Raw genomic sequence first — 28,000 nt, 5'->3', positions numbered from 1 at the left:
TTTAAGCCCTTTGCATTCATTCTTTTATGCTGTATTCACCCCTCCTATCAGCTTGCAACTTGGACTCCACTGTCTGTACTCAATAGCCCTCTGTATTTAGACACAGAAAGGGACTATACAATCTCACTCTGATCCCTCCCCCCTTTTACACTTGCTCTGACAAGTGTGTGTCCCTTGATGAGGTCTTTTACGTCACAGGTGGGTGGAAGAGCCTCCCTGCAGTGCTTAATTCAGCAAACTGCAAGAGGAGGTGGCAGTCCCAGAGATGCAAGCTGCGGGAGTAAGTAAGAGGAGAAGGCGTGCCAGATGACTGAGTTCTCTTACACAGGACATGTGAGACGGCCGGCAGGGGACAGTGAACCAGCTCCAGCCTTCATGCAGGATCCCAATCATCCCCCAATCATGGGGATGTATTATTCTTCTTAGAAGAAAATGTGGTCCAACAATGATTACTTAAATTAACATTGATGGAATTGCCTGAGGTAAGTGCACATTTTCTATGATTACATAAATGGTAAGCTACACTTGAATTCCATATTACTACATAAATAGTGTCTAATGTTTATACTTTTACAAATATATAGTAAAAATAAAGGCCTTTTTGCTTATGTGCGATTACTTTCCCATTTACCATCCCATTGGAGAGTAAAGTGACTCTGCTGTCCTAGTGACTTATGCAAGAACGTGAAGGGCTATAAGACAAAAAACAAAACAAACAAACAATGGAATTTGACTACTGTAAATTGCTAGTAAAAAATTTTTAAATGCCCAAGACCTTTTTAAGATTGTTGTAGATGCAAGGCACTGTTCAAATATATTCCTTTCTTCAACTTGAGTGTCAGCCAGAACACCACGTTTAGGGCCAGGATGACTTGTGTGAAAAACACTAACAGACATAGGAAGGTACATATTACACATTAATCTAAGTTACAGCAAAGAAATAAACACAAAACAGTTAACGTCACCTCACACAGGACAACTTTACACTTCTTAGGCAAGGTACAACACAACACTGATGCAGAAAGGAAACTTATTTGGCCATAGTATAAAGCACACAGAACTGCGGACACAGATTGACAGCTCGAGTAGCATCTTAGAGGGCAGCTCCAGCTGACAAACTCTTGTTTAGTGGGAACCATTCAAACTAGAACTTAATGAAAACTCTCTACCTGTATTCATGTATACATAAACAATGACAAAACCCTATTGTACAAAACTTTAAAAATGACTGCTCAAAAACATAGCTATATATTGCCAGATTAGTATAAATAGTCAAGTCATCTTGCTAAAAAAAACTCTAATTGGATCAATCTATGTCATTATATCTCCAGGTTGAACACATGGATTGCTGCGTCAGCCTGTGGCTCGTCTTACTCCCTCTGTAGAGAATGTAAGATCACTTTCCACTCTAATAAATAATTTAATGAAGCAGGTGAGGAGAACAAAAGCACAATAATTTTCATTACATGATTCTGAAAAACATTTTAAGAGCTGTTGTTATTACACTACTTTATTCAGTTTTAGGGTTTCACATAATTGACAGAATGATGGTGAAAGTAAAGCACTGGAGGTCTATGTGCAAAGGGCTCGTCTTGGGTACATTCCTGACCAGCTGCATGATCCTGCTGTACTGCCTGTCTATGCCACAAGTCCACATCAGTTTGCCTGAGTAAGAATACAATGTATTCCATTACCTCTTTGCTGAAAGGCATGTTTTACAATGTTTTTTTTTTTAGCATGCCTGTGCCTTATTCCTGTGCCCATCGCCCATCTCATCTTAATCCCAGATTGACCAGTAATACCTCTGAGCTAAGTACAAGTCAGACATGCTCTCCCAAAGTGGACATTATGTTCATGAAGACCCACAAAACAGCCAGCAGCACTTTTCTCAACATACTTTTCCGCTTTGGAGAGAAGCATCGACTCAAGTTTGCTTTCCCAAATGGCAGAAATGACTTTTTCTACCCTTCCTTTTTTGAGCGCTCCCAAGTCAAAGACTATAGTCCTGGAATGTGTTTCAACATTATTTGCAATCACATGCGCTTCAATGCACCTGAGGTCTCTAAGGTGCTCCCAATGGATACTTCATACATCACTATTTTGAGAGACCCAGCAGAGCTTTTTGAGTCTGCTTTCCATTACTTTGGGCGATTAGCACCTTTCACCTGGAAGATACTGGGTGATGATAAGATGTCTGAGTTCCTATTCAACACTGCTCACTATTTTGATCCAAATGGTTTCAACTCTTTCTACCTCAAGAATCTGCTGTTTTTTGATTTTGGATTTGACAACATGCTAGAAGTGACTGATCCGCAAGTAGCAGAAGGAATTAAATTTATCAGTGACCGTTTTCATCTGGTCATGTTAGTGGAGTATTTTGAAGAGTCTCTCATTTTACTAAAGGATGCCCTCTGTTGGGAAATAGATGACCTGGTTTTCTTTAAGCTCAATGCACGCAAAGGATCCACTGTGTCCAAACTAACTCCTGAACTCAGGGCAAAAGCACTTGAGTGGAACGCCATTGACTGGAAGCTTTACCAGCACTTCAACAAAACCTTCTGGACCAAAGTGGACTCATATGGACGGCAACGCATGGCCCTTGATGTGGCTGAGCTCAGGAGGAGGAATGAGGAGATGACAAAGATCTGCATTGAGGATGGCCAGGCTGTGGAGGCAGGCAGGATCCATGAGACAGCCATGCAACCCTGGCAGCCCATTGGAGAGAAATCCATTATGGGTTACAACCTGAAACACAATGTGGACAAGGCAAATCGAAAATTGTGTCGAAAAATGTTGACGCCTGAGATACAGTACTTGACAGAGCTTGGTGTTAATCTGTGGATCACTAAACTGTGGGGACATGTTCGAGATATCATAAACTGGTGAACAACATTAGAGGGAGCAGTTGACTGAATGTAGGAATGGAGAGAACTAAACCTCGTGATCCATCTAATTTCAGACAACTGTATTATAATTTTAAAATAATTTGTTGTACTTTAAGTGTTAATACTGGTTGACACATTTTCTTAATCTATTGCATATAATTTAATAAAACTGTTACCATGAACACATAAAGCTTATATAACAAATTGATGTGGTATGCTTTAATTTGCTTACCTCATGCGTTTGTAGACTATTATGTTTTTCTTAGTTCATTCCTCTCAACCAGTATCTATAATGTTCAAAACTTTATGATAGTATTCTCTAAACCAAAGGGCCTAAATAGACGTGACACTATTGAATGTGTGCTAACAATACCACTATGTTGGAATAAACCTGAATACTGTTAGGATAAATACTCTGCTTAGAGTGTTGTCACTACTGCTATAGCTAATTATTGTACTGAACTGATGTGAGAACAGAGTGGCTACCTGATAAAAATGCTCAAAATAATGAGAATAAGACACAACCCTATGGAAGGATGCTTGATGCATGTACAAGTATTGCTTTCTAATCAGGGGCAGTGCCAGGGGGAGGCTTAAGGGGCACTAGCCTCCCCTAGAATGGTCATTGCACCCCCATAGCACTCCCAAAAATTTGCCACACTTTCATAGTACTTCCAGTCTATGGATATCCTATGGATAATACCTGGACGACTGAGGGATTGTACAGACATCTAAATGAATGTGTTAAGTGAGCACCCACATTGAAGACCTGAGCACCCCTCTTCCAACCAACAATATCTGTCATCGCCCCTGTTTCTATTTTATAAGTAAATTCTTCTCTGGACATAATGACTGCTTCAAGTGTATTCTTTGCTTAGGCAGACTAATGAACATGAGAGGAAAGGGCTTTCCCCCCCAACAATACCATAGAAATATCTTGATTTATCTTGTTTCAGTGATTACATAAAACACATGTATTTAACGTTCAGTGTCATAGAGCACAGTATACAACACTGCATACAGTATGTAATCAAGACGATATGTTTTCATATTAATTTATCATCTACTTTTCATGCCGGATCATTATTTCACGTGTATTCATACTATACACTATAGTGTCTAAACCTATATACAAATCTTTTGTCTTTTGTCAGCCAGGTAATGAAGCCTGGAAAGGCAGTGATTTTACACCTTTTATTCAAAACACAGTAAAGCTTTGTCACTTAATGTGCAAGTTTATTTTGCAATGCTATCTTGTCATGTATGGATTATATGATAATAAAACAATTATTTTCTATGTATTGTTTATTTTAATTTGATATGTCTACTGTTATTCATTGCAATCATAGACTAATATTGGTCTGTTCAATGTGATTCCAACATTGGTTCTAGTGGTTCAAAGGATCAGTCACAGGACTAGCAGATTATTTTCTGTATTGTCATAGATTACATTAAATAAATCGTTGTGCATGGTAAGATTTTGCATAAAGGATGTAATATGTGCCAGAAATAAAGAATGAAAATAGTAAAAATAGTTGTTATTGGATCATTGCTGCCACCTAGAGAGCAAACACGGCATGCATCTGAATATTGGATTTATGGCGGACAAAAAGTTATTTGATTAAACCACAATGATTAGTAGTTTGAGGTACAAAGCATGCGTAGTGTACATTTTAATATTGTAAATTGATCATAAATTTAATTAAATTCAATTAGCATTCTATGCCTAATAAAATGTAATTTAGTTATAACATCACGGAAAAATAAGATGTATAAATCATGATCATAATTTACTGGTATTTAACGTTACTTTAAAGCAGTGCTTCTCAATTATTTTCTATCATGCCCCCCTATAAAGAAGAAAAAATTTCGCGCGCAATATTTGGCACGTTTACGCTGAAAAAACTCCAGCGTCTTATCAGCGTGACTGAGGTGTAATGAGGTGGGGTCTTAACTTATATGGGTTCATACTGTCCGCTGCCAACATTTTCAGACACAGCAGACACCAGTCTGTCCTCGTGTCCCACCGGAGTCACGGTGAAGCCAAGTGCTAAGCGGTATCTCACCGCGCCCCCCCCCCCCCCCCACTATTTGAGAACCACTGCTTTAAAGCCTAATTCATTTTATTTTGAGTTGTTTCTCAACCGGAAGTGTGCAGCCGCAACCGGAAGTGTGCAGTCTCAGAGCGGGGGCGTGGTTGGGCGACTCCGATGGCAGCTTCTGTTGTTATGCTAGTTTAGGGCTGCAGGTTCATATTATTTTTTGCGAATTAATACGTGGTTTGAGTATGGAAATGTTTGCGGAATATAGTATTTTTTTATTTTACCTGGCCAAAATGCGCAAATACTTTTAAAATTGAACAGCTTGGCTATTCTGCATTTCTACTTAAGTTAGCCAGTTAGCTAGCAAGGAGCAGGGGGTAATAGGTAGGGAGTTTATTTGTCACATCTTATTGTCAAAATCGTAACCTATATTAAATTCTGTTTAGGTGTATGTGCTGTTATCATCTTTTTTACATTGTTTAGCCATGTTGGAGGGTTGACATTTGCGGGAGCTGCGCCTTGGTGATGACTGAACATTTTTTGGATGCGTTCACGATCCACGATGAGTTGTAAATCAACTAAAGTTGCTCCTAGTGTAGATTTTGACCACAGTTGTTCTGACAGTGTGGAGTATTTGACCCTCAATTTTGGGCCTTTTGAGACTGTTCATCGCTGGAGAAGACTTCCACCTTGTGATGAGTTTGTAGGTGCCAGGTAATGTTACAATATCTGGACAATGATTCGGGAAACAATTTTTTTTTTTTCTCCACTGATGCGTCAATGTTTCTTCTTAGACGAAGCAAACATACGGTTGTGGCCTACAGAGATGCAATATACGTTTTTGGTGGAGACAATGGGTAAGGGACAGTACATTATTACTCTGTTAAAAAAGTAGGGGCTAACATTTTTAATAAGTGATGTGTAGTAATCTGAATATAAGCTACTTGTATGTAGTAATATAACAAAACATACAAAAATTGCATAGTTTTACATGTTTTGTCATTGCCAAAAGTGGTAACTAGTAAAAGTGTTATTTACTCAATAGGAAGAATATGCTAAATGACCTACTTCGCTTTGATGTCAAGGACTGTTCATGGTGCCGGTAAAATCACATAAAGTCTGTTTTTATTGATGGTGTTTATGTGACAAAGTACAGTTTTAATATATTGTTTACAGAGCTTTTACCACTGGAACCCCACCTGCTCCTCGATATCACCACTCTGCTGTTGTATATGGAAGCAGCATGTTTGTCTTTGGTAACTCTTTTATATTATGTTGATCAGAAAAATCTCTTTAAATCTACTGCTTAAATGTTACTTTATCACAATGAATCTTAGGGGGCTATACTGGAGACATCTACTCCAATTCAAACTTGAAAAATAAAAATGACCTTTTTGAATACAAGTTTGCCACTGGGCAGTGGACTGAATGGAAGGTTGAAGGAAGGTAAATGGCTCCATTTTATTGTTTGCAAAATACATTTATTGATGAAATTCATTTAAACAGTTAGACATTTTCAGAAGTTCATCTCATTGTAAATCCCATGACTTAACCTCTCGAGCACAAATCCAGTAAACACTTGCCTGTTGTTTTTAGCTTGCCTGTGGCTAGGTCTGCACATGGAGCCACTGTCTACAATGATAAACTCTGGATATTTGCTGGCTATGATGGAAATGCAAGGTATATTAGTTTTTGTTTTTCTAGCCCCATAATTGTCTTTTGTGTGTTCAGTGTCTCTATATTTTTGTGTTTAGGTTGAATGACATGTGGACCATAAGCCTTCAGGACAGAGAACATGCCTGCTGGGAAGAGGCCCGTAGAAGTTTTATAATAATTTTATAAAACAAAAACAAAGCATTGTCATTTTATTATTGGGGTTCACTGTTTAACAGATTGATCAGAGTGGAGAGATTCCGCCATCTTGCTGCAACTTCCCTGTTGCTGTTTGCCGGGACAAGATGTTTGTGTTTTCTGGTCAGAGCGGAGCCAAGATCACTAATAATCTTTTCCAGTTTGAGTTTAAGGGACACATGTGAGCTGCATTTCATTTAGCATATTACATACAATAATATTGGTCTCCTGATTTACCATTTTTAATTTTTACTTGTCCAAGGTGGACACGTATCCCAACTGAGCACTTGCTGCGGGGCTCACCTCCTCCTCCACAGAGACGCTATGGTCACACTATGGTTGCATTTGATCGACATCTCTATGTGTTTGGCGGAGCTGCTGACAACACACTGCCTAATGAACTGCACTGCTATGATGTGGACTCTCAGACCTGGGAAGTAATTCAAGCTAGTATGGACAGTGAGGTGTGTATGTAGTTAGGGTAGTCCTAAACAGCTTTTTCAGATAAAGACAAGCAATTACTTACACTGTAACTGAACAAAATATTTTTATTTAGTTTTATGTTTGTTTGCATCTATGTTGTTATCAGATGCCCAGTGGAAGACTGTTCCATGCTGCTGCTGTCATTCAAGATGCAATGTACATTTTTGGTGGCACTGTGGACAATAATGTGAGAAGTGGAGAGATGTACCGGTTCCAGGTTTGTGTTTCTCACTAATCTTTATGATCTAAATAGATTTTTTTGGAAACAATTTCCACCATTTGGATTTGTCATAAAATTTAAATTTTATTTGCAGTTCTCATGTTACCCCAAGTGTACGTTGCATGAAGATTATTGTAGACTTTGGGAGAATCGCCAGTTTTGTGATGTAGAGTTTATTCTTGGAGAGGTAAACTTCAAGAATGCAAACACACATTTACAACTTTAATATCTAACATTATTATTGTGTTGTAAAATATAGAGGGAACAGAGAGTTTTGGGACATATTGCTATAGTGACTGCAAGATGCCAATGGCTCCGTAAAAAAATTCTACAGGCTCGGGATAGACAGCGATCGGTAATACAGTTTAAATGATTAAATACTTTTGAAATTTAAAATCATTACTATCAATTACAATTTTATGTTATTTGTAGAAAAGTAAGCAGGATAGTGAAGAAACTGATGAGGGGGCAACCCACGGTCCAAAGGATATTCCTGGTGGCAGCCGGCTGCTTGAAGTTCACATCAGAGAGGCAGAAGCTCAGCCGTTTGAGGTCCTGATGCAGTTTCTTTACACTGATAAAATCCAGTACCCACGTAGAGGTATTCTTACAGATCAGTTTACATGCATGTTGCTTTTCCCAACACATTCACCTCCTATATTGAAATAAACTTTCTTTTCTCCTTTAAAAGGTCATGTACAAGATGTCTTGTTGATTATGGATGTATACAAGCTCGCCTTGAGTTTTAAGTTGTCCCGTTTAGAGCAGTTATGTGTGCAGTACATTGAGGCTTCTGTTGACCTGCAGAATGTTCTTAGTGTCTGTGAAAATGCTAATAAATTGCAACTTGACCAATTAAAGGTAAAGCATTTTTCTTTGGGCATTATAATCAAATGACATTTAAATCAAAGTCACTAATACACACATTTTCTATTTACAGGAGCATTGTCTTAATTTTGTGGTGAAAGAATCTCACTTCAACCAGGTGATTATGACAAAAGAATTTGAACATCTGTCCACCCCTTTGATTGTGGAAATCGTCCGGCGCAAGCAGCAGCCCCCTCCTCGGGTTTACTCTGACCAGCCAGTAGACATTGGTACATCTTTGGTGCAGGACATGAAGGCTTATTTAGAGGGTGGTGGTCTGGAGTTCTGTGACATTATACTACTGTTAGATGGACACCCTCGGCCTGCACATAAGGCTATACTGGCAGCGCGATCAAGGTAGGAATGACCTTGTCAAATAAAATGAGCTTAATTGCTATTATTATGAAAGGGTACATTTTCACACAGAATGTTATGCTCAGATATTAGAAATATTAGAGTATGTTTTTGTCACAGTATTATACTTTGTCTCAACAGCTATTTTGAAGCCATGTTTCGCTCCTTCATGCCTGAGGATGGTCAGGTTAATATATCCATAGGAGAGATGGTTCCAAGTAAACAGGCGTTTGATTCCATGCTGCGCTATATCTACTATGGAGACGTCAATATGCCTCCAGAGGATTCTCTGTATCCTTCTCAATGAAGTTATGCATTATGATACAGTTGATTTTTATTTGAACAATTACCAGAAATTCTCCGGTGTTTATTAGACTAAAATTATTATTCAGTTCAGTTTATTTATTCACAAAGGCTAATGTAAGACAAACAATGCACATATAGTCTGAAAAGGAATAGGCTTCTTATGATGCCTACCTATAAAATAGAAATGCAATTTTGTAATTGGTGAAAAGACAAAATGGTCCTTAACTGAACTAAACAGCTATCTGTTTGCAGCACCATATTATTACGGGTTTTCAAATAACCGTCTGCAGGCCTACTGCAAGCAAAATCTGGAGATGAACGTGACTGTGGAAAATGTGTTGCAGGTATTTGTGTTTTAAACTTCTTGGTTGACTATGACCTCATCTTTACGGACCCATCACACACAATATGGTGCTGGTTTCCATGTAGTATTTTGTTGTTTTTCTACTTCAGATTCTGGAGGCGGCTGATAAGACTCAAGCTCTAGACATGAAGAAGCACTGCCTCCACATTATTGTGCATCAGTTCATCAAGGTGGGTGGGCTTGTATCTGGAGCTCTTGGGGTTTGCTGCCCACTCGCTGCAGCTGAGCTAACCCGCTAGCTCTGTCTTCTTTGCGGGATACCGTCATTTTTGGAATGGTATTTTACAGCTAGGCCGGCTGAACAAGCACCTATTCACATAACAAAAGGGGTCACACTGATTATTCTTTGTTATATAAACCTTCCCAATGTTCACCCCATCTTTACAGACTGCAATCTGCTTTTTGTTTTTGTTCAGAATTCACCCTTTTTATTTATTCTGCTGATGTTCTGTTTATGGTTTATTTATTTCATTTTCCTCTCCCCTTTCTAAAGGTATCCAAGCTCCCCAACCTACGATCCCTCAGCCAGCTGCTGCTTTTGGACATCATTGAATCTCTAGCTACTCACATATCAGACAAACAGTGTGCCGAGATGGGATCTGACATTTAAGATGACTTAGACAAAACCAGTAAGCTCTGTTTCCTCTTGCTTTTCAAAGCTATAAGTGGCCCTTACTTCAGTCATTCCTTTGTCCTCAACTGCAGTATTTCCTTTTACCTTTGACCTTGCATGTTGTCATTTTTCTTTTATCGATTATTCTCTGTCCTTTACATGTCATAAACACATCAGTCAAAAAATGCACATTTCTTGTAGAAATGCGCATTTTTTAAATTTTGTTCATTTGTTTGCAGCTAATTCAGTCAACATGTCTGGTTTAAATGTAAGGAATCTGATGTATATTGTCTCTAACCTAAAGTCATTAGCCTATTAATTGTTTATATTAACAGATATTGCCTATGACTGACACTTTATGTATTTATGTATTGGGTGACATCAATGTGTTTATGTGTATTAAGTGTATAGCAATCTATTTATAGCCTTATTAAACCAATTATGCAATTCTTGTCTCCTGATTTCACAGTAACATGGTTAGTGCTGTTTGATTCATGATAGTATGATTGAAAGAAAGGTTGATTGAATACATCCCTAATTTAAACCCTTAATTTAGTCTCACTTCACTTACAGGTTCATAGTGCACAATGTATTGCTTTTAAAATGTAGTGTCTATAAAAATGTGCAAACCAGTCCAAAAACTGTTTTAATGGGGCGTATCCTTTGTGTGGATATAATTATAACTATTAGTTGATGAATTGTGATTATTAAAATAATAATTTATGAACAGTTATGTACACACAAGTGTGAAAAAATGTATGTAGATTAATGTTAATTTGTACCCATGATTCAATGACTGTAGTCTGTCTGGTTTATGCACTACTTGAAAACCTTAGTTAATCCATGACCTTCCATCAAATGAGCCTGTCCTTTAGGAGTTTCATTTTCCACAATCCACAGATCTGTGCATGATAAGCCCAGACAATGACCCTTGGTAAAGATAAATTCCTTACTATATTATACTAATAATTTGGAAAAAAAAAAATGTTTACAGAATATGTTAACCACTCAAAGTTTTTCTCCTCTATTGGTCTACAGGACCATGTTAAAGCAGTTGTGCATGATTGTATTGCTCACTCTTTTACAGACTCTGGAAGTAGCTTGTGCTGCACCCTTGTGAGAATTGAATCTCAAGCACAAAGCACTATTCATGACACTTGATGCCTCAACCCAATTGATTCTCCTATAACCCAGACTTATGTTAGGGGGTAATGTGTTTGAATACATTTGTCTTGAATATTCACTTTAGGATATTTTCAGGATATTACAGAATAGACAATTTAATCAGAAATAGGTAGTGGAAGCATCTCAGATCAGCATCAGGGCTTTTGTGTATTCAGCAGTGTCCGACTTGCTCATGTTTCGTTCAGTTAAGCTTTTACTTGTATGCACGCTGCACTGAATCCCTTTGGACGTATTCAGTTTCATCTAAAACAGTCTTCCTTGTTCACTGTCCAGATAATTAACACTGAAACAAAACAGTGTGTCTCTTGTCATGGCACAGTGCTGGGCTATGTTCCTCTCATCAAGTGCATTTTTGGATTGGTGAGTGGGCTGGCCAAGTTGGTCCTGTTACCTTAGTTTTAAGAGGTTTTCTGGAGCTTCCACTTTAGTCTCCGGCTTGTATCTTTAGAGTAAAGACTGTAAGAGTGTGGCTTTATTCACTGGAGAAGATGGTTTTCCTCACACCCAAAATAATGCAAAGAACTGCTCTATTTGTGACGTTTGGAGGTTTTGTCACTTCTTTGATGACCATGTTTATTCCTTTTTGGAAAACGATGAATTCAGACTTAAATGAAATGGAGAACTGGTTTTCTGGACTGTTCCACATGTGTCTCTATACAGAAGAAGTAGGAATTCAGTGCAAAGCTTATGAGTCGATTTTAGCGCTGCCTATGGACCTTCAGATCTCCAGAGTGCTCATGTCTGTATCTATCGGAACAGGTGCCTTTGCCATTGTGATGGCATTTCTTGGTCTGGAAGGAGTGGAGATTTTTCAGCCTGGGCTCAAAAGAGGACTGCTCATCTTTAGCGGGGTCCTGACATGGATCTCTGGCCTCACTACCCTGGCCCCTATATCAATAGTGGCCTATACGACTGTGGTTGAATTTTGGGATGAGGGTTTCCCCGATGTGATGCCCCGCTGGGAGTATGGAGAGGCCATGTTCTCTGGATGGTTCGGAGGTTTTGCTCTGGTCATTGGAGGGACACTGTTCTTTATTGCTGTGTGCATGGGAGACTTTGATCAGAGTATCCAAACTGTACCTGGCAGTCCGCTGCCAAAGCAAAGGACACAGAATTATCTTAAGACTGAGGTGTTATGACTGATATTTTAACAGTTATTTTAGCTGTTTTTTTAAACTATGCAGAATAGTCATTGTTCATTTGTATGTCCTATTATGAAACAGACTGCATACATCTCTTCTTTGTGTTTTAAAGTAATTCAATTTACAAAATGTTCACTGGCATTTTGTTCCTCACCTTTTCCTGTCTTATATTTCTGAAATTTACCTCCTTTTTATTGGGATGTTTTTCTACCCACATAATCCTATCCACATGCTAGCCTAGGCCCTAGACTTATTTACACATGTCTCATTTCATTTGTTAACAGTGTGGTTGTTAAATTTTTTCTTATGAAAATGTGTCGTAAATCGATATATTTGCTGTCACACCAAGATCAGTCACTCAGGGTTGCCTGTGCTGCACTCCCTCTCATTTCACTTGCATGCTTTTATATACATTTGAAGCAATAAAGTATAAGTTATGGATGAAGAAAAACAGGCCGACCCATTCTCTGAATACAAAGAGTAAATTGTTCTTGTGCCTTTTTGGGTATAAGAAATCCAACTTTTCATTTATTACACTGAACATCTGCAATATCCCATTGTAACATGAAAGTTGCAGAGTCTCAGCAAGTTTCTTCACACTGTTTGAGAGCAGAAATATCTCAGGAGCTAATTTCTGTAAGACTCTCTGTATACCTTTTAATCCTGCTTCAATCCCACCCCCTGAGTGAAATAATAATTTACTGTACCACCCACCCCCTACTGTACATTGTATTGAGTAAATGCAAGAAATGCAATTAACTGATTATTTAATCTAATACGTGTTTTAATGTGAATGACATTGTTAATATTGTTGACATTTTATGCACATTTGACATAAGTAGGAAGTATTTCAGGGGGAAGGGAATCAAATACTAGATGGGGCTTAACTGGAAACATAAGACATGTGGAGTGGACAGGGCGCGCGGGGTACAACGCAGAAAGAGTTGGTAAAATTACAGAGAGGAGGGGTGAGAGACTAGAGAGAAATCATGCTGTGCTAGCATCCCCTCAGCAACTCCATCAATACTGCACACAGCTGAGAAACTGGCAAAGGTCTTCTGTGCGTCTGTGCTGCATTTGCGAAACACCAGCAACTCCCACGACCGGTTCACCGTGTCCGGCGACTGGACGTGCCACAAACGAAAGGAGCGCTGAGTACCCGGGGCTGTCCTGTTCTATGTGAAAACAGAACCAGTCTCTCAGCTTGCACTGGGACAGGGCTTTTAGGGACGTGCTAATATGCTACCGTGCTCTGCAGGGGAAGCTGAACACGGGGGAGTTTGACTATAGTGAATCTGCTCCATGCGCCTTGACACTGGTAAGACCATTTACGCACTTCACCGGGATGGTACATTTATTTTAAATGCGTCAAGGAAGTAGTTTCTCTCTATATGTCCACAGCACTACATTGACAGTGGTGTTGTGCTTGAATTGAAGTTGGCTGTTGAGGTCCAGGTAAGCATTTTCTCTGGAGAGCTCTGACGCTGTTTTCTCTGATTGAATGAAGGAGAACTGCAGGGCGCATTAGAAGAATGAAGCGCTTAAGAGTAGACGAAACTAATTACACGTATTTTAACACGAAACAATGCTCTTTTTGCTCTTAGGATTATATAGGCCTAAAATTATATAAAAATGCTGCTCAAAACTACAGTGTCAAGTTATCTGCAACCTAAATAACTTTGATTGGCTTTTTGTTAGTCATCTTGACACAGGACTTGCATGTGATCATAAGTTGATCACTTATTGCCAGTAGGCTCTATTTGTATCTGAACATTGAAAAGGAAAAAAAAAATCATGTAATTATGTATAAGACCTATTAGTACTTAATTTAATACAGCCTACTCCATTTTCTAAATGGGGATTGTAGTAAGACTCTTCTTTCCTTTGTAGTGTGCACATAACCCCTGAAACACCAAGTTAAAGTTTGTAGAAATCTTGATTACCAAAATGTGTTTTATAATGTTAGGCTACAATGTAAAAGACGATTTTAACTTGATTAGCCAACCAACTCAATAAATACTAAATGTATACTAAATATTTAACCATTAACTATAAACGACCCCAATGAGCCTCTTGTCCTTCTTCATTAATTATTTTACAACTCTTCTAACAACTTCTTTGTCCATAAGTGTGTTCACCAAAGCAGGGTTGTGAACTGATGTGGGAAGTGATTTATATAAGAATATGATGGATAGATGGCATCATTATCACACAGGGTCTCTGGACACTAATTGTTAGACATGGCCTGGTCTGACTTTACTTTGAGTCACTATTTCTCTTTGTTGTCATCTGACATTTGTGTGTTTGGAGTTTAGAAAACAATAAGCCTGACTCAGAGCGAAGCCACAGGGCACCCAACATTCCTGTTTTTCAGTCTCTATTGACCAGACAGCTCATCACCAATCAGGGGCTGTGGCTGCTAAATCTACCCCAACATTCCTGTAGCAGGTATTACATTTGGAGGGAAGTGAGTGAAAGTGACAGCTTGTTTGCAAGAAGGATTATTAGCACTGCTTGGGGACAGGCCCAACAGTGAGACTGGGATCTGCGTCATATGTTGTGAGGACCAAATCTTCTTAGCCTACTTTAGTTTGCTACCAATACTTTGAAATACAATACGTTTGTAAGGCAACATGTTGACTTTATTTGATTGTTATTGTTTATAAAGAACTTTGATTTAGTATTTGAAATAAATAGTAAAATGATTAATTAATCAGGACTGAGTACGTAAAAAGCTTTATTAATGTAGATGCAGAAACTATTAGTATGAATAGTTTGGCTGTGAACAGAGTTCGGGCAAAGCTTTCCACTTGAAGTTGGTCCACTGGAACTTGCAGTGGCCCATTCGACTCTGTTCTCTTCAGTTCAAGGACATTAAGATGTGCTCAGAATATCAATCAGCCTCTTCAGCTGTTTACCCAATGGGATAATTTGGTGATGCATTGGGATTGCTACTGGCCCCATGCACCTATCCTCTACGCCTCTGTGGACCTAACTCACAGCATTAACAGTAAGAAAGTGTATGTAGGGATAAAATACCAGGGCAACATAGCAACAAAACCAGAGGGATTTTGAACCTCAGGGGCCTCTTGCTTTGCCTTTAAGGTGCACTGTGATGAGAACATTAATAGGTATCAGTGCTGTTCATTCCTAATTCCTAATTAACAAAATTAGGCCTACTTACTTTTGACAAGCAATATCAGGCTGCAGGTCTTTGACGAGGTGTCAGTAAACCAGAGAATTTTATCTTCAAATACTTCAAATACTTTTCTGAGATCAATTGTAAATGATTCTATTATACAGTTACTAGGGATGTAGTAACATGTTACCTGTGTACTCCAGTAGTAGAGCAGATTTGGGGCAGCAGTAGGTCTATCCTTAGGCAACACACTCCACCTGCCTTGCCTAGTAATGAATGTGAATGTGGTGTGTGAGTGATTATTTATGTATTTAGGTTTATTTGACAGGGACAAGTATGTTTCATGAACTCATGTCACACACTACAATATTATAGCTAAGGCTAATTCTCTATGTCTGTCCCTTTTATATAAAACACAACAGTGCAAAAACTCACTGACAATACAACACGGTACAGACAATATATATAGTGTTGGTTGGAGCAGCCGATGGTGCAGAGTGGCAGTCTTGCACCGATCAGTTTATCCCAGGACAACTGTGGCTACAGAATGGAGTAAATGAATAATGCATAAAATTCTATATAAGACATATGAATTAATATAATTATTATTTTCATAAAATAGGTCAAGTGAAGGAGCTGATATGTGCGATGGCCAGTGTGAACCCGCTGGTGTCCAGACCTCCATCTTTGTGCAAGCAATCCTTCTGTAGTAGGTGGCGCTGCCCTAGGGTTTGAGCGCACCCCACCTCTTCAGGGAGTCTCTCCATACTGGGCCCAACATGGGAGGATGCTTCTCCAAACCTAAATCAGGCAAATGCTTTCTATGAAATCCAGTTTTGTATTTATTATATTTATGCGATATCATATCTGTATATTCTTAAATAGTTTTATTATACCTGCTATTATAGTATGTGTTACGCTCCATGTTATCCCATTATTCCGTCGCAATCTATTCATGCTGTAAAACCTTTTCTCCTACAATCACACTCACCATTATGATTTTCCATTGATTTTAATTAAGACTTGCTCAGCAGGAGAAAATTCCTGCCAGATTTTCTCTGTAAGAACCGGAAGATCAGCACATTTTCCAGACAAACAGATAGAGGCCACTGTTGATAAGAATTATACAACCAATTTTAGTAATGGAATAAGTCCAATTAACAGAGCCCCATTAGGAGCACGCTATATCAGATATTGCTTAATAGCACTTATTTACCACAAGAGTGTGCCAACCTCCAAAAAGAGAAGATCTTTTTTTAAATTTAAATTAAATTGTTCTAAAAAGATAATCTAACACTGTAACAATGCTCTAAAATGATCGTTGAATGTTTGTGTTGATGCAGTTGAAGTCAAAGTAGAGCTCTCCCTCCTGGACAAAGAGAAGGAGGTGGATGGACTGTCGCCCAATGGTAAAGCCAGTCCGTTTGCTGAATGCAGAGCGAATGGAGCTTTGGGACATGGCTCGGACGACGAATCTACCCCTCTGCCCCTGTACCATAAATCAAAGGACTACGTGGAGGCATCAGTCTGTCATGTCAAAGACTTGGAAAATGGACAGTAAGAACATTTTCATAAAAAGATCTTTCAACAATTATCTCTATTAATTTGCATGCCAATGATAGAGGTCTTGATACGTATGAAAGAAAAATGTCCCTATGTCTGTTGTCACTTAGTATGATATTATATAATGTTATAATGCATGTGATTTTTATTTGTTTAACTCCAGGATGCGGGAAGTGGATTTAGGAAGTGGCAGAGCTTTGTTAATCAAAGAACATGGGGAATTTTCAGCCATGGCCCACAAATGTCCACATTATGGAGCACCATTGGTAAAAGGTACTTCATAGTGTGTATACTTGCACATAGGTTTAAAAGGATTCGCAGGATAACTTCATCATCTTAATTAATTATTTTCTTGAAGGTGTGCTCTCAAAAGGACATGTCCGCTGTCCATGGCATGGTGCATGTTTTAATATTGCTACCGGGGACATTGAAGACTTTCCTGGACTGGATAGCCTGCCCATTTTTCAGGTAATGCTTCACACTTTCATCTTCTTACGTACAACGTAGTGTGTGTTCATGGCTCTTGTCTGTGTTTGCTCCAGGTCAGAGTTGAAAAGGACAAGGTGATCATTTGTGCAAACAAACAGGTAAAGGATAATCAGTGGAGCAATTTAATCAGCACATATAGATTACTGGATATGTTTTAAATAAATTACAGGCACTTCAGTCACAAAAAAAAATCAAGCCTATGGCGCGATGTTCAGCCGTCATAAACTCCAGCACAGGCTTCAGTCATGTGCTCATCATTGGCTCAGGTGAAAAAATATAAAATCTCATAAATCAACTTTCTTCCATGTTAATTATTTATCATGGTGTGGACTTTGGCAGGCCCAGCAGGTCTGGTCTGTGCTGAGACACTGAGGCAGGAGGGATTCACCGATCGCATCGTAATGTGCACCATGGACAGACACCCCCCCTACGACAGGCCAAAACTGAGTAAGGTTTGTACACAGCCACAATAACAATACTTTGATAGCTACACTATTATGGGTGCTACAGTGAATCTAAAAAGCAAAATTACTGACTTATTTCTGCAAAAGAAAAAATTATAGCTACTGCTTAATATATTTGGTAAAAACAAAAAACCTAATTTGTGACCCCTCAGTCTCTAGAGTGCACAGCAGAGCAGCTCAGACTGCGCTCCACAGATTTCCTCCAAAACTATGACATCGAACTGTTCACTGAAAAAGAGGTGAGAATTTGAGACAATCAAAGTAATACATACTACATCCATATAGTTTATATTATTTGTATATTTTAAGGTTGTTGCAATAGATGTTAAAACACGAACAGTGACATTTGATGATGGTGTTAGGATGGAGTACAGGAAACTTTTTATTGCCACTGGAAGCAAGTAAGAACTACAAACCAATAACTATGTAATAATTTATGACATGAGAATTACATGCAGTCTTGTGCTTTTAAGACCCAGACAAATGAACTACAAAGGCAAGGACGTCAAGAATGTGTTTCACCTCAGGACGCCAGAAGATGCATGTAGCATAGCGAGACTGGCAAACAACAAGAATGCTGTGATTGTAGGGACGTCATTTATTGGTGAGCTTCATTTCCTTTGTCAAATTGCTTTGTGACTATGTTTCTGCTCTGTTCTTTGTAATGATGTGTTTTGTTTTGCCAGGTATGGAGGTGGCTGCTGCTCTCACTGACAAGGCCCACTCTGTCTCTGTTATTGGGATTGAGACTGTTCCCTTCAAAAAAGCTCTTGGGGAGAAAGTAGGGAAAGCCATAATGAAGGTAAAGACAACATCAGATATAATTAAGCTTCTTCAAAGGCTCTGTTGTATTAGTAGCAACATCAGCAATGTTACATGGACAAAATATCAAACTTTTAAAAAAATGTAACATAACTCCTTGTTTTTTCTGCTCTTGAAGCTTTTTGAAGCAAACAGAGTGAAGTTCTACATGCTTAACGAGGTGTCAGAGATGATTGGCCATCATGGACAGGTATTCACAATGTGAGAGAAAAAGCATCAGCTGTAATGTACAGTATTCAAATATTTTAAAATAGTGAAAATAAGTGAAAAGTTTACAGCAAGCATATATTGTTGACATTTTGCCATGATATAGTTAAAAGAGGTCGTCCTGAAGAGTGGTAAAGTTCTACGGGCAGACGTGTGTGTCGTAGGAACAGGTGAGTGCATCATGTGTATTTGGTGATGTGTGATTATTTATGTATGTATATGTACCGTATATATTATATATGTGGGCATCTGCAGGATGTGTTCCTGCTACAGCCTTCCTGAAGCAGAGTGGGATCCACCTGGACTCTAAAGGCTTTATCACTGTCAATAAGGTATTTTACAAGCTCAACTTCACTTAAATGAAAAGTGCTCATGCATTCTGTTTTAATTGTGCCCTTTTGTAGATGATGCAAACAAATGTTGACAGTGTTTTCGCTGGAGGAGATGTGGTAATGTTCCCTTTCCCTCAGCGGAACAATAAGAAGGTCAACATCCCACATTGGCAAATGGCCCATGTACATGGTATGTGTGTAAATGATTAAATCATGCTGCAACTGAAATTGCAAAATTGTTTTATTGTAATATACAGGAAGAGTGGCAGCTCTCAGTATGATGGGCAAACCCTCAGAGATCAAAACAGTGCCTTATTTTTGGTCTGCTATGTATGGAAAGACCATTCGCTATGCAGGTAAGCAGCTGAGGAATGTGAACTTGCTTAATGTCTTATAGTGACTTTTTGGTACTGTTGGCCGCTGTAAAAGTTGCAATTGCTAGATGGGGTAACAGTACTGCCATCTAGCTGTGATACACAGGGTGAAATTACTGAAGCATATTTGTGTGTGTTCCTGTTCAAAGGATTTGGTGATGGATTTGATGACGTCATCATACAAGGAGACCTTGACGAGCTCAGATTTGTGGCATTTTATACAAGGTATTTTCTTTTTAAAAATGCAAAGATTAATGTGGTATTTAAATGATTACCAAAGCCTTCAGTTTGTGTCTTTGGTCCTTTTTAAATCTGTAGGAGTGAGGAAGTAGTAGCTGTTGCCAGCATGAACTATGATCCCATTGTATCCCGAGTGGCAGAGGTCTTAGGATCTGGAAAGACGATTAAGAAACGTGATGTGGAGTAAGTCTTGAGTTAAATCTGGTCACACTTATGAATGTTGTTATTCTGACTAGGTTTATGCGTAAAATTAAATACAATTTAAATGAAAATACACCACATAGTTTATGTAAAAAGTTAAGTAATTTAAAGTATATAAAGTTGATGCATGTTTTTTTTTCCATATAAAATTTTTCAGTACGAGTTGTAGGGTATAAAGCCACTGTACTCTATAGTAGCTGTACTTTGCAATGCTGGTTGTCATTTTCCCTTTTTGTATCTCTTTTGTAATTATGCATCACAAGGATGTTAGCACGACTTGGCAAGTACGGACAAAGAAATCATATTTATTAGTATTTTCTGTTTCCATTATAATTACATATGTACATTGTATATTGTCATTATCTGATATGTTTTTTCAGGACTGGAGACATTTCTTGGTTGATAGATAAGGGCTCTTAATGAGTTCACCTCTGATCAACTGTGAAGATCCAAAGTGGACCCTGGGACACCTCAGTTGGAGATTTATGGTGCTGAGACACTGAGTGAGCAGCTATCCAGACCTAGAAACTAAATCACATACAGCAACGCATGTTCCTAAAAAAACAATGAACCAAGCAAATGTATTTGATTCATCCTCTACATTGTTACAATGCTGTGTTTAGCAGTAAGCTATTCTTGGAGCATGTTGCTTCAACATGCATCTATCTACCTGTACAATTTGTGTATAAGCCAGAGATGGCCATTGGCATTTTTGTACATATTTTTTCTGTGTAAAATTGTCAAGATAACTGCACTGCAACTAAATAGGGACACACAACATGAGGATTTTAATAGAAAAACATTCAAAACAGAGCATAGATTTGCATGGTTTTACATAGGCTTCCAGATGCATCAACAAAATGTTTAAATGTGTAAGGCAATAGAATGCATACAATAATGACTTTTCATAACTGATAATGTTTAGGGCACCGAAATACCTCTTATTATTGTTGCCTTGCAATTAGACTGCACAAATGAAATCTATATGCTTTGATGATCATGTATGTATATTTTCTAAAATGTCTCTTATGAATGCAATACAGTTGTTACTGAGGGTAATTATTGAAAGTTGTCACCCTTGTTACTAACTCAGGGAACTGAGGTTGTGGCCAGACTAATTACTGTTCAACACATCTGCATAGTTATCTGCACACCTCACAACACCTGAGTCCTGACCAAGACTGGAGACTGACACTGAATTAAGAATTGTTCAAAGGATGAGATTTTTCTAACAGAAAATAAAATGCTTTCACCTGTCTGTATGTGTGTAAAGAGATTGTTCTAGATGTTGTACTACTAATTCTAAGACATAAAAAAGTTTATCAGAATTCAGAACAAATGCATAATTAGAAACACAGTACAAGTAGTACCTACATTTAAATGACATCATATCTGGCAGAAATCACCGATCAATCAAACAGACATAAGGACAATAATATGGCTACCAATCACATTATTAAAAAGATCTACATTGAAAGCACCATAACCCAAAGACAACAATAAATATGATAAAAAATAGTGGAGTGCTGGAGTTCATTCTGTTTTTGTGAAAACTGTCACACTTGAAAAATACATTAACTTTGGATATCAGAAACTGATCATTGGTCTTAGTATTAAAACAGCTGCTCTAATATGACAAAGAAATCATTGCTTGTATTAGAAAATTTCCATTTATAAACAAGAAAACAAGTATTTGATTTTTTCACATTAAAACTTTTAAGTTGCATAGAGCTCCTAAGGCACTTGAGTTGATAATAGTCTGAGATGATGAAGATAGGAACAATATTGCTACTTGTACACATCTGAAAATAAATCAGCACATTAGTTCCAGGGATCAGAGGTCATATTCTGCTGCACATTGCTGGAGGTACCACTCATACAATTTGCCCTGTAGCAGAGGGGAGATATACATACATTAATTGGCAACATTTAAAGTAATTAATTGCTGAATGCAACACACTGTAACTGACCTTCTTGGTTTTGACAATATCCTGTATGTATTCATTGTACTCGGCCAAAGACCTCTTCTCTTTCTTAGAGAGAGTTTTATTCCTTTGTCTATGAAAAACAAAGGATTCAATTGCAGCAAACATGATTTCCTTTACCTATAGTCCACCTTTCACAACTCTGTACCTTGAGAAATGCTTTGCTAAGAAAAGCAGGAGGTAGCAAGAAGCCATGAATAAAATCACCACCACAACTTGTCCATCTTCTGGTATCCACTCCCATAAATACAGGACTACTCCCTAACATGTAAATATCATGAAAAGAATGCATCTATGAAAAAATGAATTAAAAATAATAATTAAACTTACAGTTAAATTAGAAAGGATTTTTGCCAAGCCTTCCCCAATAAGCTCTTCCAAGTGCTCTTTGACAAACGTGTTCACAATGAAACTAAAGATGAAGAGCAGAGGGAGGAAGATGCCCATAGCGCCATATAACAGTGAGTATAAGCGCACACTTTTGTTATAAGACACATCAGACCTGGAAACACACATCAAACAAAATTGAATTGGAAATTATGCAGTAACTAAAACTAGCACTATATGGTATATGTTAAATGCAAATACAAAGACCATACTTGTCCTTCTCCAGTCTGCTGCTGATAGAGGCAGAGATCAGGTCACAGTCTTTCTCTAATTGGTTCAGCGTCTTCTGTACAGCCTGGTTAATTGCCTTTTCAATCGTCTGACAAACTCCATCAATCTGGTTCACACAGCGACTGGGCTGCACAAAACAATAACTTGATTATAGATAAATGTAGATACTGTTAAATATATAAGCATATATATAAGAAACATATGCTGCAAAATATGTCCAGTGATTCTGTAGCACACAGTGTGGTCACAAAGACTGTTGTGACCACACTGACTAATCAAAGGCCAAGGTTTACAATGCAGCATCTCCTTGGGAGGTTAACTCTTAAATCCTGGTATTAAATCTAACTTGTTTCCACCACAGGGCTGTACAGAATGGACAATTCACACTCCTATCACTGAATCACACTGAGGTAACAACGACCCTTAAATCTCAATCAGATGAGCTCTACTAATTACATAAAGAGTACCTTCTGTGGGTTGGGGATGTATATTGTTGGCATCTCAAAACCACATTTATTGAGACCTGGACGACGACATAGCTCTTGTACAATCTGCATCATAACCCTCTGCCAAAACAGACAATATGTGCACATTATGTAGTAAACTAGGTAAATAGTTTGTGTTAATGTTTCAAGTCATCTTCATGTACTGAAGAATTACAAGAAACATACCTGTCTGTCAGTTTCTTTTCCAGCCTCATCTGCCTTGCTGAGGTAGAACAAAAGCTTATCTCCACAAGTATCACTCAACCTCTCCACAATGTTGAGAGTGCGCTTGCATAGAGCCTGACCCATTGGGTCAAAGAATACAAATATCAAGTCAGATTGTTGTCCTGCACAAAAACGAACATGTCCAATAAGACAATAGTTTCAATACTGAACCAAAAATTTAACAGAAAGCGTACCCAACCAGGTGATGGCACTGTTTACATCAAAAGGGTATATCATGTCTCCATCCACCAAACCCGGAGTGTCAATAAATGTTACCAAACTAAACTTCTTCTGTTTTGAGGTAGAAATCTCAGCAGACAGGTAGTCCAGGGCACCTAGAACAAACACATATGCATGAATAAGAAGGTCTTTTTTCTGTTAGGCCCATTTAATTTTATAAACAAATATAACAAAGATAAATGTTCATGCTAATAAAGAGCACTTTTTAAATCAATTGTTTTTAATTGACACAAGTGACATTTCAACAGAAGCCACAGCTTCTCAAGCAACTAACTAACCAACTAAATAAATAAATAGCCCTTTAACCTACATGCCAGTTGTCATGGTTACACACAACAGCTCTTCAACTGGCAGCTTTAGCATGAGCTGTTGGACATAAAGCTAGCCAGTGAAGAACGATTGTGAGGCAACGCACAGAGAGGTCATTTTATGTCAAGTAACTAAAAATGAGTCCTTGTTTTTACCAAATTAACAAAGTCATCAAATGAATCCCTGTACATGCACATATTCAAAGTGTGGCACGTAAGTGGTTTCATGGGAAAGGCAAGTGTCAACAACACAAATCACATCCTTGTACTGCAGAAATCTCTGTCACTGCTAAGCATTCCTTTGCATTTGTCCTCTTCAGCAAAGAACACATGAACCTTATTCCAAGAAAATAGTTTAACAAGATCCACAACAGTTAATATTATCAATACATGACATTAAAGCTACTATCTATGGGGTAGGACCATCAGTGGACAAAACTCTTGAAAGCTGAAAAGAAAACTAGAGCTAAGAGCTGATGGGTGCTAGGTTCCTCAAGTGACTGTAACTGAGAAGAAAACACGAGCCGGTGCCTAGGAAAAGGGCAAAGCACCAGTCATGCTGCAGCACTAAAATGGCCACAGGCAAAACTATACAACAGGTAGTTGAAAAATAATAAAAACAATATTTCCCTTAAGCAACCATATAAATAAAATCCACAGCAAAAAATAGATATTCGTGAAATATTCGTTCAAAAGAATATAAAGGGATTTTGATGAGTCATCCTCCATTCTGAAAAGGATAAACATATGTCTGACGCAGCAGATTTCCAGAAGCACTGTAGGAGTTGTAAATCCAGTTTGTATTCCTGAGCTGATCCGGAGTGGAGCTATGGAAGCTCTGAAGACTGTGAGATTTCTCAGCAGCTCCTTCTGAATCCACTGCACTGCTGTCGGTGGGGCGTGTGACTCACAGCATACAGTGAGCTCCAGTTTGCACCCAGTGAACCCTTGTACACACACATCAGTGCATGGACATACAGAAGCCCCCACCCCTCCTCTACGCCCTCCCTCGCAGGCACACCCATGCTTAAGCATAAGCAAAACCACAGCAACATGTGCCTCTGACATACACAGACATACAATTCATTGTCTAAAAACAATATACTGCTAATTGCTGCTCTTTCATGGGGGGACAGTATCTGAAGTTAAACTTCTTTAAGATGAGAGGGAAAAGTGGTTAATAGTAACTATAGCTATGACTCAAAGATGAGGATCAGTCATCCAGGTGGAAAACATTCAATGCAAAATGTGAAAAATCACATTGGACTAAAATAATTTAAATCAAAAACACAGTCCCCACGGCTGTCACATCCAACTTGTTCACCAGAACTTCTCTTCACACAAGCACACACATCACATTAAAAATTGGATTAAACTGGGACCTAAACTGGAGCTACCTCCACTAGAACTGGACCAAACTAAGTCTACATCAGGACTAACCTAGGCTCAGACCTGAGTGTGAAGTCTCCCTTAAATTCACTGTAATGTGGTCCTGAATAAATAGTCTTGAATAAGCAAATTAAATGTTTCCATGTAAAACTGACACTTGAGTGTAACACTCAAGCATTCCGACATAGAGATTTGAAAAATTTTGTGATATACAAAAGTAGTCAGCATATTAAATTAATATGTCTATTAGGCCTGTCATGATGACCAATTTTGAGAGCGAAATAATACATAATATGCAACAGAATTCTAAATGTATAAAACTGTTTAAAAAAAAAAAAAATGAACTGCAATATATAAATAACAAAATGCAACACTTAAGTAGTTAGTTTGTGTCTATAATAATTTGACCTTCGACGGCTCAAATCTGATTATAGTATAGAAAATTTACCAAATATTTCCCAGAAAAAGTACACGCATAAATTATTCCTCCATGTGTTATGTATGGAACGATAAGTCAATATAGTATTTATTGTGACAGGCCTAATGTCCACATAAAGAAATACTTGCCTTTGAACTCTAGGAGTGGTCGAAAGTGAGGGTATAGATGTAATGTTGCATTTCCCTGTGCAAAGTAAAAAAAGGATGCAATCAGACAAAAAATAGGCTGAAACCTTCACAACTTTTCTTCTTTCTGTCTGTCTTTCTAGTGCAGCTAAAATGAGATTCTGACATGCATGTAAAACGCAATCCAAGTGTGTAGACATTATTCCAGGTCACCCTTGCAAAACAGATCTCGATCTCAGTGGGTCTAACCTAGTCAAATAATGATTCATAATAAATCAATACATATTACAGAATACACTAAATTAGATCAACTTCCTCTAGATATATACTGTATATAGTTAAAGCTCCCTCATCCTTGGCTACAGCTCCCATTGTATTTTGATCATTTTTGCAAACTGTTTATGTTGTTATGATTTTCAGACGATGTCCTGAGTATTGTTTTATTAAAACTTTCCTACCAGATCCTAAAACTTATAAAAACTTTATACTAATCATACATTAAATTTAATTCTTGGATTGAACTTACAGTCAGTGATTCTCTTTTGCGGCCACTTGTAATGAATGTAAACCCTTGTGTTTCAATGGCAACACCAGTTTTTTGTATGTGCTCCTCCACATACCTGAAACCACAGTGCCTCTGCATCAAAGTATATTCAAATAGAGATGGTGTTAATGGTAATTATATGGAAGAAAATTGAGTCTGTTACCAGTTTATGAAGGAACTCTTCCCAGCTGAGTGATTGCCCATTATCATCACTACGATTTTCTTTCTGGGAGGAAGAAGCCGCACTCCCAGGCTGTTGGCAATTTTCACCAAACCTTAGAAAAGAAACACAACAGTCAATAGGCAGCATGGGCTTGCTTATTGATGATAATGTTTACTTTAAATCCTCTCTCCTCTTAGATGTCTAAAGTGAACCTCAGTATATAATGAAAACCATACCCACAGTGCTTTGAAAAATGCAATTACAATTGACAGGTAAATAGTCTATGTCTGCGGTAGTAAGAGTTGTAGTGATAATGGACCAATGTTAGCAGCAAAAGTGTAAAAGTAATAGCTGCCTATAGAAAACATGGCATATAATGTATATAGTCTATAATATCAGGCCCAGGACAGTGGCGCTGTGCAGCAGCAGGGCGCTGCCCTCCCCCAGGTCTGCAGAGCTCGACTGTCATCAGGCTGTGACAGTGACACTGACCGACAGCTGATATTAGGACACATTAAAACCCCACAACACTAACACCTTGGATATCACTGCAACTTTTAAAATAATACAGCTTCTAGATGGTGGTATTTTGTTGTAAACCTTCACTTAAGCGCGCAGTGCATATTGTTCTGTCAGTGCATTTAGTCCGGGTTATTTACCGTTATCGCTGTCCACGTATAAACTGTGACATTCTTTGAGGATTCTCTCACTCGGGGTCGTGATCGCAGACTCCAGAGGGTTTGCCACCGAGCGGGGCTTTCTGCCCGACATTATAAACACGACGGGCGGCTGTGGTACCTGACGCTCCGCAGTTTCTTAAACTCATAGTAGGGGAACAGTTTCACTGTTGCACACACTGTCTGCTGCACGAACAGAGCGCCACCTCGTGGTGGCTCTTAGACAAGACATTCATGCATCCATGAGGGCAAGTGGATAGGAGGCTATTTTGTTTGCGTGTTCGTTCGTTTGTTTGTTTGTTTTGTTGTTGTTTTTTTTAAGTATAGTAATCATAATACTAATATTACCTTCAAAGAGGCTCTTAAACATAGTTTAAGCCATAATTGTGCGTGCACCTGGTTGAAAAATATGGACAGTATCCGAAATGCTCTAATATGTATAAACTGTCCTGGGACCACAGGGTCTACACTACACCCCTGATACCCCTGCCCCGCTACTGTACCAGCGTTTTAACGACTTTGATGGATTAAAACAGCGCTAAACCACTCAAGCATCTGATCATGTGTCCAGAACGGCATGCCCCTTTGAAGGGTTATAGGCTACCTTTATGTCTTGGTATCTTGTGTAGCCTATTCTTTTTCCTTACAAACATTTTATT

The 28,000-nt window shown here is 38.4% G+C and overlaps 5 protein-coding genes across 7 annotated transcripts; 4 read left to right on the top strand and 1 right to left on the bottom strand.

The window, feature by feature from the left end:
* Positions 1 to 255: 255 nt before the first annotated feature.
* Positions 256 to 4,181, top strand: gal3st1a (galactose-3-O-sulfotransferase 1a). Its single transcript, XM_033972920.2, has 4 exons — positions 256 to 482; positions 1,332 to 1,432; positions 1,519 to 1,669; positions 1,737 to 4,181. The coding sequence occupies exons 3-4, from the start codon at positions 1,545 to 1,547 to the stop codon at positions 2,884 to 2,886; spliced, it is 1,275 nt and encodes a 424-aa protein (XP_033828811.1). The 5' UTR covers positions 256 to 482; positions 1,332 to 1,432; positions 1,519 to 1,544; the 3' UTR covers positions 2,887 to 4,181.
* An 856-nt stretch (positions 4,182 to 5,037) lies between these two features.
* On the top strand, positions 5,038 to 10,431 carry lztr1 (leucine zipper like post translational regulator 1). 2 transcript variants are annotated; one of them, XM_055224298.1, is made up of 20 exons: positions 5,038 to 5,311; positions 5,411 to 5,641; positions 5,722 to 5,784; positions 5,973 to 6,029; positions 6,104 to 6,183; positions 6,265 to 6,373; positions 6,524 to 6,607; positions 6,682 to 6,739; positions 6,820 to 6,959; positions 7,041 to 7,242; positions 7,368 to 7,478; positions 7,576 to 7,668; positions 7,741 to 7,836; positions 7,914 to 8,082; positions 8,173 to 8,342; positions 8,422 to 8,705; positions 8,844 to 8,993; positions 9,247 to 9,352; positions 9,462 to 9,542; positions 9,866 to 10,431. In XM_055224298.1, exons 2-20 carry the CDS (start codon positions 5,472 to 5,474, stop codon positions 9,980 to 9,982), a joined length of 2,340 nt encoding a protein of 779 aa, XP_055080273.1. In that variant the 5' UTR covers positions 5,038 to 5,311; positions 5,411 to 5,471; the 3' UTR covers positions 9,983 to 10,431. The 2 variants fall into 2 exon arrangements, with proteins under 2 accessions (XP_055080273.1, XP_033828304.1); XM_033972413.2 differs by having other exon boundaries at positions 5,038 to 5,641.
* An 857-nt stretch (positions 10,432 to 11,288) lies between these two features.
* On the top strand, positions 11,289 to 12,309 carry cldn26 (claudin 26). The gene has a single exon (XM_033973169.2). It carries the CDS (start codon positions 11,659 to 11,661, stop codon positions 12,307 to 12,309), a length of 651 nt encoding a protein of 216 aa, XP_033829060.1. The 5' UTR covers positions 11,289 to 11,658.
* Positions 12,310 to 13,251: 942 nt separating this feature from the next.
* Positions 13,252 to 20,826, top strand: LOC117375860 (apoptosis-inducing factor 3). 2 transcript variants are annotated; one of them, XM_055224291.1, is made up of 22 exons: positions 13,252 to 13,630; positions 13,714 to 13,767; positions 16,074 to 16,261; positions 16,795 to 17,008; positions 17,178 to 17,287; positions 17,373 to 17,482; positions 17,557 to 17,601; positions 17,673 to 17,769; positions 17,843 to 17,955; positions 18,120 to 18,206; positions 18,277 to 18,368; positions 18,441 to 18,571; positions 18,654 to 18,769; positions 18,908 to 18,979; positions 19,103 to 19,166; positions 19,252 to 19,328; positions 19,401 to 19,518; positions 19,586 to 19,684; positions 19,852 to 19,927; positions 20,021 to 20,125; positions 20,407 to 20,427; positions 20,524 to 20,826. In XM_055224291.1, exons 3-22 carry the CDS (start codon positions 16,231 to 16,233, stop codon positions 20,561 to 20,563), a joined length of 1,818 nt encoding a protein of 605 aa, XP_055080266.1. In that variant the 5' UTR covers positions 13,252 to 13,630; positions 13,714 to 13,767; positions 16,074 to 16,230; the 3' UTR covers positions 20,564 to 20,826. The 2 variants fall into 2 exon arrangements, with proteins under 2 accessions (XP_055080266.1, XP_033828105.2); XM_033972214.2 differs by lacking the exon at positions 20,407 to 20,427.
* Positions 20,827 to 20,908: 82 nt separating this feature from the next.
* Positions 20,909 to 27,537, bottom strand: si:dkey-98f17.5 (uncharacterized protein LOC569123 homolog). The gene is made up of 12 exons (XM_033972213.2): positions 27,324 to 27,537; positions 26,665 to 26,776; positions 26,484 to 26,577; positions 25,961 to 26,015; positions 23,651 to 23,791; positions 23,418 to 23,578; positions 23,214 to 23,312; positions 22,728 to 22,873; positions 22,459 to 22,630; positions 22,277 to 22,389; positions 22,114 to 22,201; positions 20,909 to 22,031 (listed from the first exon to the last, which is right to left on the bottom strand). Exons 1-12 carry the CDS (start codon positions 27,433 to 27,435, stop codon positions 21,978 to 21,980), a joined length of 1,347 nt encoding a protein of 448 aa, XP_033828104.1. The 5' UTR covers positions 27,436 to 27,537; the 3' UTR covers positions 20,909 to 21,977.
* Between the last annotated feature and the right edge of the window lie 463 nt (positions 27,538 to 28,000).

The sequence above is a fragment of the Periophthalmus magnuspinnatus genome, chromosome 9 (assembly GCF_009829125.3).
Source record: "Periophthalmus magnuspinnatus isolate fPerMag1 chromosome 9, fPerMag1.2.pri, whole genome shotgun sequence".
Lineage (NCBI taxonomy): Eukaryota > Metazoa > Chordata > Actinopteri > Gobiiformes > Gobiidae > Periophthalmus > Periophthalmus magnuspinnatus.
The sequence above is the reverse complement of the archived record's forward strand: the minus strand, read 5'-3'. Positions and strand labels throughout refer to the sequence as shown.

Bases quoted from the DNA above. Each gene is read 5' to 3' on its own strand.
- gal3st1a (XM_033972920.2), top strand. From the start codon at position 1,545: ATGATGGTGAAAGTAAAGCACTGGAGGTCTATGTGCAAAGGGCTCGTC. The intron at 1,670-1,736 runs GTAAGAATACAA...TTTTTTTTTTAG, and splicing joins GTCCACATCAGTTTGCCTGA to CATGCCTGTGCCTTATTCCT.
- lztr1 (XM_055224298.1), top strand. From the start codon at position 5,472: ATGCGTTCACGATCCACGATGAGTTGTAAATCAACTAAAGTTGCTCCT. The intron at 5,785-5,972 runs GTAAGGGACAGT...TTTACTCAATAG, and splicing joins GTTTTTGGTGGAGACAATGG to GAAGAATATGCTAAATGACC. The intron at 9,543-9,865 runs GTGGGTGGGCTT...CCCTTTCTAAAG, and splicing joins TTGTGCATCAGTTCATCAAG to GTATCCAAGCTCCCCAACCT.
- LOC117375860 (XM_055224291.1), top strand. From the start codon at position 16,231: ATGGGAGGATGCTTCTCCAAACCTAAATCAG. The intron at 17,288-17,372 runs GTACTTCATAGT...ATTTTCTTGAAG, and splicing joins TGGAGCACCATTGGTAAAAG to GTGTGCTCTCAAAAGGACAT. The intron at 19,519-19,585 runs GTATGTGTGTAA...TGTAATATACAG, and splicing joins GCAAATGGCCCATGTACATG to GAAGAGTGGCAGCTCTCAGT.
- cldn26 (XM_033973169.2), top strand. From the start codon at position 11,659: ATGGTTTTCCTCACACCCAAAATAATGCAAAGAACTGCTCTATTTGTG.
- si:dkey-98f17.5 (XM_033972213.2), bottom strand. From the start codon at position 27,435: ATGTCGGGCAGAAAGCCCCGCTCGGTGGCAAACCCTCTGGAGTCTGCG. The intron at 26,578-26,664 runs GTAACAGACTCA...CTGTGGTTTCAG, and splicing joins AAGAGTTCCTTCATAAACTG to GTATGTGGAGGAGCACATAC. The intron at 22,631-22,727 runs GTATGGTCTTTG...GTGTGTTTCCAG, and splicing joins AGCAGACTGGAGAAGGACAA to GTCTGATGTGTCTTATAACA.